This window comes from Amblyomma americanum, chromosome 1, assembly GCF_052857255.1.
Source record: "Amblyomma americanum isolate KBUSLIRL-KWMA chromosome 1, ASM5285725v1, whole genome shotgun sequence".
NCBI lineage: Eukaryota > Metazoa > Arthropoda > Arachnida > Ixodida > Ixodidae > Amblyomma > Amblyomma americanum.
In genome coordinates, this window is record NC_135497.1 from 18,143,704 (window position 1) to 18,155,972 (window position 12,269).

The following is a 12,269-nucleotide window of genomic DNA, read 5'->3' on the forward strand; positions in this document are numbered from 1 at the left end:
GAATTTGATCGTTATATCTGGTATCGTTTGTAGGTGGATTACACTGTAGTGTACCTACGACACTGTTTGCTGTGCCATAGTGTCCCTCTACTGGACATACACACTGTTGTGCCATCTAGTGACAGTAATGTTGTACTATTTCAATGGCAGATCGCGAGCGCTCCACCGGATCACGAACGGAACACGTAGCTCCGGTGGAGATCGCTCCCTCCCATTCTGTGAATGGATTGCATGCTCTCCTGCAGGGACACTTAGAGCAAGAAAAGCTCCACGTTCATGCAACATGGCGGCTCTCATCGAAGTGGAGCCTCTTGTTTCACCAGTGATTTGTCCTTGCGACCACTCTGTCTCTCACGTTTACGGCAAACAAAAAGTGCACGAAGCTCTCGCTTTGTCTGAAGATGTTTACAGAGCTGCTAGGCTTAGCTAGTATGCGTTGTCTGATGTCAAAAAGTGCAGGAGGTTCAAACAGGTCAACAATTTTGGTCTAAAAGCTGCCGCGGTAGCTCAGTGGTTATTGCGCTTGGCTCCTGACCCGAAAGGCGCAGGTTTGATCCTGTGTGCGGCGGTCGAATTTTGATGGAGGCGAAATTCCAGAGGTCCGTGGGCTGTGCGATGTCAGTGCACGCTAAACATTCACAGGTGGTCGAAATTTGCGGAGCTCTTCACAACGGCGTCCCTCATAGCCTGAGTCGCTTTAGCACGTTAAACCCCCATAAACCAAACCAAACCAATTTTGGTCTAAAGAGCAGCCTTGAAGAATGGACATTCTATTAAGACAGTTTTCTTATTTATGTGGATGCGAACAAAACGAAAAATAATGACAATTTGGAGCATTACCATTGTGCGTTTTGGTTGAAACGGTGCTGCACGTGGCTAACAATAAAAAAAGAGGTCAAAAAGGTTCCTAGTATGTTGCCCGATCGCCGCATAGTGACGACAGAAAGGAAGCAGACGGTTGTGACAGGAAGCAGATGCGAGAGAAAGGAAAACGCGCATGTGGTTCCGGTCAAATCTTGAGATTTTGGTGGAGCAAATACGTATCGCTGCTTCACGGAGCGATCCGGGATCAACATCTGATCCCGATCTGCCATTGGAACTGACAACTTGCGCTCCCATTTTGCCATGGAAATATGATTGATCTAAACTGAGCAGAAAAACTTGATCTGGATCTGCCATTGGAATTCAACATAAGTCAAAGTGGTTCAGTGCTGGTCTGAAAAAACTTCTTCCTGCAATCATTTGTGACAGTTGTGAGTGCATTGCCAGGTTCTGTTTTTTTAGGGAGGTAAAGTATGAAAAGGAAAATGTAAATGTTGACACAGAACTGGAGAACTGCTTTGCAGGATGTTGTTGCTGTGACAGCAATGTATACTGCAATTAGTTATGTTTAAAAGCTTTAAAGTTGTCAAATTATTTGAAAACAAGGGCTAGTTCTCACTTATACCTTGACAGGCGGGTGAGAGTATGTCAAAAGTGAATGCTACCATTTAGAGTAAGGTGTTGCACCGAAGAATGTAGTGGTGATGCTGTATTTGGCCTGAAGTGGGTGAGCAGTGTGCTGCTATTTTGTCAGCAAACATGCTTGTAACATGCGCGTGCTATGGTTTGTAGCATGCACATTCTTGCAAGATGTGGTTGATAACAAGTGTTCTGCGTAGGCGCATTCATTGCCTGCAGTCATGCTACATACCGTAAAAACCCGCATATAATACGAGGCTTCTTTTTTTGTCTGATGTTAGCGTTTAAAATTGCCACCTCATATTATAAGTGGAACTGAACGGTTTTCGGCCAAAATCTGCAGTTCCTGTGTCGTTATTATCAAGCGCAATCACCATCATGCGTCCAGCGAGAGGAGGTGCTATCTAGCCGGCGGCGTAGGTCGGTAGTTTCGATTTCAGCACCATTTCACTAGGCTGACCTGACCTCTCGACATCCAGAACGATCGCACCTCGCATGGCATGGGGACCGCGAAAGGTTGCCGAAAGCATCAGCACCGCGTCAAGCACTGCTACATGGTCTGGATGAGGCAGGGAGAACTTGCAGTTACTGCCGCTGGACACTGGCTTCTCCAGCCACACTGTGCATTTGGATCACGGATGCTTGGGCCAGCATGCACAAAGAGCTTGCCAGTTGTTATCTCAAGAAATGCGGGATATCGAGCGTGGTCGATGGTACCAAAGCCGTGTTTCTACAGAAAGATATCTCTGACAGCGGCTTCTCGGAAGACTGCACACACGACAACAACAATTACTAAAGCTCTAACTACTGACACTTCTGAAGTGCGTGCGCGAGCGCATATGCCGCAGCTGTGGTCCATGCGTGCTCGTGGCGCAAAACGCAAGTAGGCTCGAGCACGGCGCCTGTGTACCTGCCGTTCACGCTACATGCGTTGTATCCAGCACGCGGGCATACACAAATAGTTGGAGGGCATTCGGCTTCCACGCCTTTCTTTACTCGCATTATACGTGGATGAAAACATTTTTTCCGTTTTTACTATTCCAAATTACGCCTCGTATTATATGCGGGGAGATATTGTATGCAGGCTTTTACTGTGCAGCCAGCTATGCATATGTGGTACAGAAAAGTTACAAATGTTAAGGCCAGGCATAATGCAGTACCTCTCGGTAGATTTACAACTGCAGATGTCCGTTGGAAGTTTGTTCCAGATTGAAATCATGTGTGGAAAAAAAGCACTCTGGAAGACATTCCCTGTGCATGGTCATTTCTACTATATGATACATACAGCAGAAGAATTCTAGTTTACTGTGCGGTCTCCATTAATCTAAATTTTTCCAACCCGCGTTTTCTTTTATTGCTATAATGGTCTTCAAGAAATTTTAATCATTGGCTATATAACGAGTTGTGCGATTTTGAATGCGGTGTACTTTAGAATGCAGATTGATTGAGTGGACACCCCTTCATATGCTTAGCAGTACTATTTACCTGCCATTATACTTTTTCTCTTTATTTTCCCCCAGAGTGTGCTTGTGGTTAATGTGGGCTGTATTTCCTCTCCCTTGTGTTATCCAGATAATGGAACCTGGACACAGCTATGGCTCATCACAGACTACCATGAAAATGGATCACTCTTTGACTACCTGATGCGGATTCCAGTGGACACAGCCACCATGTGCAAAATGGCATACTCCATTGCCAATGGCCTGGCACATTTGCACATGGAAATTCTTGGCACTCAAGGTGTGTGTTCATTGCAACAGTCCCCTTTTCTTATTGCGTAGTTTCTGCCACAGTTTGTGAGCTCATTTGAAAGTAGTTTGGCTATTTGATTTGTTGATAGCTAACAGTGCACTTTTGATGAGTGCTGTTATCTGAGCATGAGCACTGTATGGTTTTTTTACCAGTGGAATCTGCGAAAATGAAGCTTCAAGAGTCAGGAAAAACCTGTGCTGTTTACCAGAGGTTTCCTTTACTCAGAAATTGCAGTGTAAATTGCATTCTCAGCAGTTTCCAGGTTACGTTTCTCTTTTTTTTTTCATTGCATTTTACTGCCATCTCCTGTTTGCCTTTGTGCCCATTTTTGTAAGTCGTGCTGCAGTTCCAAGATGCTTGCGTACCAGTTTTCTCAGCTTTCAGTTCTGATGTCTCAAGGGCTCGAATCACACCACGGTTTGTAAGCATTAGTATTAGCAGTTGTTACCCCATTTAGATCTGAAAAGGCGCAGCCCTTTGTCTTTGGTAGTTGTTAACTGTAAAGGGAACTTCCACTTCCTTGAAAATTGTGCATCGTCCCAGTACAGTAAAAGCTCTTTAATTTGAACTCGAATGGGTCCGGAAAATTGTTCGATTCAAACGAAGTTCCAATTTTCGAATGGGCGCTAGAAAGAATGGTCATTGCGCCCCGCCGCATGGGCAGAACCCGAAGCAGTCATATCTAGACTCGTTATCGCGAGCTAAGCACTACTGCAAGTTTGTGGCGGGTTATTTGGAGAATTAAATTCACGCAGTCCTAATGGCAAATGAAATAATTTGATCGGCCAGTTATGGGCCAGAAACAAGTACTGAATGCATTCGCGTGAGGAGCGAGCTTTAGGGCTGGAATATACAGTTGAAACCCGCTACAACAAAATCGACGGGACGTGGGAGAAATTTCGTTGTCGCGAAATTTCGCTGTTGAGAAATTAACCAAAAATGCAAGGCAATAACTCCAGCAAAACATAGTTTTATTGCCAAAAATCTGTGAGCTTAGCCTGCTTGCGTTTCACTGCCAGCAGCGGCGTCACGCAACTCTCGCACTCTGTTAACAGCGACATCGCAACGTTGTCATCGTGTGTGCCAAGGAATTTTCTAATAACTTCGAAGGCATCCAGTACATGCAATGAGGCTGCCGGGGCAGGTAAATCTTGAGCGGAGTCGTCTTCATGATCGGATGGCTCTTCCGGCTCGCAAACACTTTTGATGATGTCTTCATCGCTTTGTTCCTCGTGGACAATCACGTCCGCGTCAGCGTCAAGGAAATCGTCCAGCGCTATGTCAGCAGGGATGTTTCCAGCTTCCTGGAGTGATTTCCAAGTAACGTCAATCCCCGGAGTCGATGACGATGGTACACTTTCTGCGGCTGCAGTCGGGCTGGTCGCCTTGCTGTCGACAAACCCGGCGTGCTTGAAGCAGTTGCGGATCACGCTGCATTGTGTTGCTCTCCATGCCGCAGCCATCATTTCTAAAGCCATGAAAAGATCGACTTTCGTCTCCCTATTAGTGTCGGTGTTCAGGAGAACCCGCTGGATCAACCTCTCCCGGTAAGAAGACTTAATGCTCCGGATGATGCCTTGGCCCAGGGGTTGAATGACTGAGGTACAGTTCGGCGGGAAAAACTTCAGCTCCACACTTGACAGCTTGACGTCGTCAATGCGGTGCGCTGAACAATTGTCCAAGAGCAAACAAACCTTTCGATTTTGTCTGCTCATGTCGCGGTCAAGTGCCACCACCCAGTCAGCAAAAATGGCACGGGTCGTCCATGACCGGCTGTTTGCCACATACTTGCCAGGTAGGCTCCTGTTCCCCTTGAAGCAGCGCGGTTTTGCACTTTTGCCAGTAACTAACGGGTGCATTTATCAGGCCCATCCACATTTGTGCACAGCAGCACAGTCACTCGTTTCTTTTTATGTTTGCCTCCGTGGCAACGCTGCCCTTTAAAATCAAGCGTCTTGGCTGGCAGCATCTCATAGAAGGGGCTCGTCTCGTCTGCATTATAAATATCAGATGGAGCGTAACTGCTCATTGTGTCAGTCATGTTGTCCGCCGCCCATGCTGATGCGCCGTCTACGTCCGCAGATGCCGATTCACCGTACAAAATCTTGCCGATGATGTTATGCCTTTCTTTAAAGGGGCTCTGAAACGCCTTCCGAGGAGAGCTCATTAACTCACTTAATCACTGCACTGTGTTGCCATGAAAACCGGGACCAAATAATACTCTTCTACAGGCAGCAGACGACCCACAATCACGCGTCAAAGTTGGCGAGCCCTTCCCGGCGCCTTTTCATGCTCGCACCCTCCTCCGTCCCCCGCATCTGCGTAGACAAGGTGAGAGGTGGCCATTGGTTAGATTCTTTCCGACGTCAGGCAGCTACCGTGGCCGCGGCCAATAAGCCGCTTAGCTCCGGCGGGTCGGGAAGCTCCGCTCCCAGAGGGGGGGGGGGTAGGCGAAGGAGCGCCTACTTTCCAGCGTGCAAAAAGTGACGAGAGGAGAGGGAAAGGCGCGAAGACGCTGAAATTCAAATTTTAACTACAGATAACTCAACTTCTACAAAGCGCATTTAAAAAATCTTTGCTGGACACTGTTCGTGAAGCGGCGTGCTTCAATATCCCAGGCATGCTGCAACTTTATTGGAGCCCCCTTCACAGCCTTTTTAAAGCGATTCAGCCATCCTATGCTTGCCTTAAAGTCGTTCAGCCCTAGCAAACAAGCATAATTTAGGTCCTTCTGCTGTACAATTTTACCGCTGAGGGTCATGTTTGTTGCTTGCGTATCACCGAACCAAGCATAGACAGCCTTGTCGAGCTCTTCATATATTGGTTGCGTCACTTTCTTGTGCTGCACTGAAGTGCCCGATGAAAGTGCCTTCCTAATGCTGTCCTTATTCTTCAAAATCGTCGATAGCAAACTCGGCACGATGCCAAAATCTTTGCCTTCTTCTATCCTTCTATCCTTTTCTTCTAGCGAAATAAACTTTCGCTTCTTCATTGGCGGCGACATTGCAGAGGCGATCGATGAGATCAGACTGCAGCGAGAGATCGATGATCAGCACACACCGACACTCGAGAAAATGGCGGCAAGGGCTGCGGAGAAGGCGGGAGGGGAGGCTGGCGACAGGATTTGGGTTCGTCTTTGGCCCTCTTACGGCCGGCGGCCTTCGCACGGCGCCAACAAGTCCCCTCGCTGCTTCCCTATGATGAATAAACGACTCCCAACTAAATTTTTTAATAAAGAATACATGAAAATGTAATAAACAAGCATTCTGTGCATTATTTAGCTGCTCCAAGCCACTGCTTTAGCAGGGAGTAATCTCGTACAGCACCCAACTATTGAAGAAAGGCGGGCCACTGACCGGTGAAGGCTCGCGAAAAATTCGTAGAAGCGAATGCGTGCTCACAAAGTAATTCGTTTTCGAGGGAATTTTAATACATTAACTCCTATGGGGATTTCGCGGGGAATGAAAAATACTTCGTTGTGGCGAAAATTTCGTTGAAGTGTCATTCGTTGTGCCGGGATTCAACTGTATTGACTTTTTCTTGCTGGAAGCAATTTACAAACATACTGCCGATTTTTTTTGACACCACTCGTTCACCTTTTGCAGTCGATCTTCCCAAGCCTGCCCTGCGCGCACTCGTATGCATGCTGGTGTGCTTGCACAAAATATGCGAGTAAAAGTTTTTTTTTTTTAATGTTGGGGGTTGCGCAAACACGAGGAAATATAGTAGTTCTCATTTTCAAGGAGAATTATGATTATTTCCTATTATTTCATTACAGTTGACTCCCGTTAATACGAAGTTCGCGGGAACCGCAAAAAACTTAAAATTAAACGAACTTCCAATTAAGCAAAAAACACAAAAACAGCACTTTATTAGCAGCTAAATCGAGTATTTTCTCTAAGAAAAATAGTGTGTCATCTTCTTCTGCTTCTTCTTGCCGAATCGCGCTGCTGAAAGCAAGTTCTGCAGGCTGTAGATGTGGCGGAACGCTTCTTCCGCGTCGCCTTCAGCGGCAAAGAAGCGCTCCACGAGAGCAAGGCCCGCAGCTGCATCGGCAGCCTTAGGTTGCGGCTCATCTTCAACGTCATCGTCGCTTCCTGGGGCCGAATAATCTCCACAATCTCGTTATCTGTCAGTGCACCGCACGTTTCGACCGTCTTGTCTATGGCGACGTAATCTTCAAAATTGACGTCCCCGAGAGCATCACCAAAATCAGTGCCGTTAAGCTCGCTTGTTGATGCTTCCTCCGATGAAATTGCAGGGGCATCCTCCGCAAAAGCTGCCACAAAACCGCAAGCCCTGAAGCAGTTTGCGATCGTTTCCTGCTTCACATGATCCCATGCTCGCGCTAACATGTGGATGGCACTGAGCAGGCTCACCTCGTATTTTGTGGAGTTGTCCATACAAAAAATCATGTGCTCGAGGAGGTGTCGCCTGTACAGGACCTTAACATTTTTGATAATGCCTTGGTCCATTGGCTGCAAAACAGATGCTGTGTTTGCAGGCAAAAATGCGAGGCGTATTGCACTCAAGGCTGGCATATCCACGTGAGCACTGCAGTGATCCACAAGGAACAACACCTTGCAGTTCGAGGAAGCAAACTTGCGGTCCAGTTTGGTTATCCAGCTCTTGAAGATTTCGGTCGTCATCCACGCTTTCTTGTTTGACTCATAGTCCACAGGCAGCGTCTTTACACCTTTAAAGCATCCCGGCTTGGCGGCTTTCCCAATGACAAGTAAGCGACATCGTTCCGTGCCAGTCATGTTAGCCGTGATCAGCACCGACACCCTCTCCTTGGTGCGTTTGCCCCCAGCACAATCGTCATCCTTGAATGTCAGGGTCTTCTCTGGTAGAAGCCGATAGAAGAGTGCAGTCTCATTTGCATTGAAGATGTCTTCTGGCTTGTATTCACTGAGATATTCATTCAGCTTTTCATCCTTCCACGTGGCGCATGTTTCTTGGTTAACGAACGCTTTTTCACCACACACGCTCTTAAAAAGGAGGTCATGGCGATGTTTGAAGCGCGTCAGCCATCCATCTGACGAAACGAAGTCATCGATCCCCAACATTGCTGCAAGCGTTCGGGCTTTCATCGCAACGATGTCTCCGCTGAGAGGAAGTTTGTTGCTCCGGGCCTCCCTAATCCAAACCAGCAGAGCCTTCTCCAACTCTGGGTAAGCGCCGGTGCGCATTCGCTTCCGCAACGTCTTGAACTTGTCGTTCTCATAATGCATCCATTATTGTGCGCTTGTTCTTGATGAAATTTGAGAGTGTGTTCGGCTTGATTCCGTACTTCCGCGCAATGTCTTGTTTGGCGGCACCTCCCTTGTCAACTTCCTTCAAAACCTCGACTTTTGTTGCCAGGTCGAGCGTGCGATAAGAGCCACGGTTTGCCATGGCTATCAACGGTGTGACTACGTACAATCAATTCGGAAGCGTAGGATCACCCACGGAACAACCTAGCCAACAAGCTGCCCGCACAATGTAACAAAGGTGCTCGACCAACACACGCCTAGACATACACTGCGCACGCTGCAAGCCTAATCTCGCACAATCTCGCCACTGCCAGTACTCAGCGCTGCGTGCACCTATGACACCCGCGTGCCCTCCGCGATCAGCTCCGGCCACGCGCGGCAGCCGCTAAGCCTCCTGCCGGAGCTGATCACGGAGACCACGGCAGCTGTAGCATGAATAATTGCGCCGCTCCAAGAATAGCGGTGCTGCGGACGGCTGCGATACCGACGACACCAACGCGGAGCACGAAGCTATTGTAGCACTTGAAGAATTGCACATTCTACCGAAGAATGACGGTCTTCTCGAGGATCCCGGCAGAAAATTAACTTCCAATTAAACAATATTACTGGATGAGGACTTCGAATTATTGAGCGATTTCTTCCATAGGATTACATGCAAAACAGACGGGAACAGCTCTTCACTTCTAATTAACCGAAAATTCCAATTAAGCGGCTTCTAATTATCGGGAGGCGACTGTATAAACCTTCTCGCTATAACGAGATTTAAGTGTGCCTGCATTCACTCCACTTCCTGCAGCACCTTGGGAAGAGGGTCTTAATTTTTTTAGTTTTGCGAGGCCCCCTGTATTGCCTTTTTGTGTAACGGGGTTCTGGCTCTGAAGAGGGGGGCCAGGCGAAGCCGAGGCTGAGAGAGTTGCTGTGTGCTGTCACTTTGAGCATACTGATACCTGTCCATATGTGTCTTACTCAGGCAAGCCAGCCATTGCACACCGGGACATTAAGAGCAAGAATATTCTCGTCAAGAGCAGCGGGGCCTGTGCCATTGCTGACCTGGGACTGGCGGTGCGCTACGACTCGGCCACAAATTCTGTCGACATCCCACCCAACCCACGCGTTGGCACCAAACGGTACCTGGCGCCTGAGGTGCTGGATGAGAGCATCAACATGAACCACTTTGACTCGTTCAAGCGGGCCGACATCTATGCCCTGGGACTCGTGCTTTGGGAGATTGCACGCCGCTGCAACATAGGAGGTGCGTTGACTACAGTTGATCTGATGAGCAGAACTGTGGTGAGGTCATTTGCAAATAGATTGATGTAAAATGATTGTATTTATGCAGTGCAGGACAAACTCTGCTGTACTTTAATGTGTGAGTAGCATGAAATCTTGCATGCCTTTCACTGTATAGCTTTTAAAAGGGGTAAAAATTTTTCTAGATTTTGCCGTTTACACCCACTGTTTATCAGGAGGAAGGTTTGTATCAGGTTACATGAAAATGAAATTGAAGTCCGGTTCAGCCAGAGACCCTGCAATAAATTCAGATATGGCAATTGATAACTTTTAGCATGCTGCATTAATTCTCACGCAAATGCTCATTGTCACAGCGGTCTATTTGGTCAGTAGGTCATTCCACGCCAAACGTCCCAGACGTTGCGCTCGACCATCTCCAATTTGTTCAAAATAATTGATGGAAACTTATCCTAATGTGCGTAACCAAAGCCTGAAATATTTTTGTCAAAAAAAAATTTTATGCATGAGGTGAGGGCAGTTTGAATATTTAGAAAGGGTGACAAACCAAGCACTGCTCAATAATTAATAAAAAAAATTCAAATTAAAAAAAATTCACAATTTTTTATTGACATTTGCACAGACTCTGGCTTTCGATATTAATTCAGAGCATGTAGCTTTATACGACATCAGTATTTGTTAAAAATCGAAAAAAAGTATGACAATGTACCTTTTTTGTCCTTTTTTGTTTTAAATATCAACTTGCTCTCAGAAATTCGGAAATAGCCATTTTGTTTCTCTAGGTGTCTAGTACCTCTAACTAATGTTACAGATGAGGAAACTGCGTACATCGAAGTGAAAAAAAAAAAAAATACTGAAGTTGAATACAGTGCGTTTTGAGCCAAAAACACTCGTTAATTTCACCCTGAGGTGGTCCAAGTAAAAATAGAAACAATAGCGGGTTACATATAACAGTTTATTGCCTTTCGTTTCTGATGTTTTTATCGAGGTAATTTTTGTTTAAAGCGAGAAAAGATTTTTTGAAGTTGAGCTCTCACGCACTAAGTTGCGTAGTCTCTAAACGCCTCTTCACTGCAGAACACAGCACCTGGCATGGTGCTGTGGGCATGGTCATACCATTGAGGTGGAACTTAAATGTCCCATCCAGTTTTAGTGTGTAGCACACGCTGATTTCGCTGATCTTTGTCTGAACTTCAGAATAATGAAATTAAACAATCCATGTTCAAATAAATAAGTTAAACTAAGGACAGCAACTAGTGCTAGTGCATCTATGTTGCATTTGGGCTAAACAAGCTAAATCGTCTTCCTTTTTTTTTTTAGTGCGCTAGCTCTAAGGCTTCCACTCAGGCTTCCACTCAGCCAAAAAGCCATTGTCTATCAGTAAGTTTGTGCGGCCCCAGTCTGGCCTTGATGAGCCGATATATGCACACTGAGTAACCTGCTCACCGTGGCAGGTGGCAGTTCAGTTAATGATTGATCGCGAGAGGTTGTTTGGGAAGAGCAACCTGGGTCGCACAAGCCCCACCGATGGCAGCACCTGCCTTCACAGAGAAGTGGCTTAACCGCTCTCCACTCTGCAAGTAGTGGTATGAGCACTCCCAGGGATCTATGGTTGTAGGGGATGACCAGTTCCACATATATGAGCACTAACTCATTTTCACTATCCGAGCAACTTCCAGCAGTGAACAGTGGATTCAAACAGCAGAACTGAAGTGGAAACCGATGTGCTAGCACACCTAATTCGCATTTGCCTGAACTATGCAAATCAAGTCTTTTTTTTTTTTTTTTTTGTGCTCGGAACACTTCTCCTGCACCTTCAACAAAACCATTTTTGCTGCAGCATTGGGTCACAATAACCCTGCTGCCATTGCCACCGGGGGTTCTGAATCACTGTATTTCATGTGCAAATATTACAGTCCTGTCAGTCCACACTTGACAGCACGTGTGGCCGGCATTGACCCACGTTTTGTCAGTGCAGAAAATATGTCTACCCTGGTGTTGCAGCTCCACTATCTGGCACAAGTTCCAGCAGCGAGATTGCACAATGTGCATCGCATCAATCAGTAGTGCATTCTGGGACTGCTTCTTGTAGTGGAATCTTAGTTTTGTCAACATATTGGGCATCTTGACCATGGACACGGATGATAGCGTGATATCCTCTTCAAAGCGTCGCATCAGCTTGGCGACAGTCGAAATTTTGCCACTCTGAAAAAGCGGTGCACCACCCTCCACAACAAGCACTGTTCCTGCCTTTTCCTTTTCGAGTGCCCACTGGTAGAGCATTCGTTTGCTGACATTGGTGAGTTCTGTCCTCTTAATCAGCGAATTGATGCTTTTACTGCTTCCACACACGATGTGCAGTGATTCTATCAGGTTCATGGCTAATTGCTTCACTTGCTTGGGAAAACACTGCACTTTTGATGGCATATTTTCAAATGGCTGTGTTTCATTTCGCAGTAGTAGGCTTCCTAGTTGTGTCTATGTGATCTTCCTCTCTACTTCATTATATTGAAGCTAAAAATACATGGTGTTCTATGGACGCGAAGGTATGGA

General features: G+C 46.6%; 1 protein-coding gene across 6 annotated transcripts in view; it reads left to right on the forward strand.

The window, feature by feature from the left end:
- Window positions 1–12,269, forward strand: part of babo (TGF-beta receptor type-1 babo) — a 108,052-nt gene that overhangs the window by 81,664 nt on the left and 14,119 nt on the right. For all 6 annotated transcript variants that reach the window (XM_077643671.1, XM_077643679.1, XM_077643704.1 and 3 more), the window contains 2 exons: window positions 3,034–3,201; window positions 9,439–9,720. In XM_077643671.1, coding sequence (XP_077499797.1) covers window positions 3,034–3,201; window positions 9,439–9,720 — 450 coding nt within the window. The remainder of the gene's footprint in view (window positions 1–3,033; window positions 3,202–9,438; window positions 9,721–12,269) is intronic.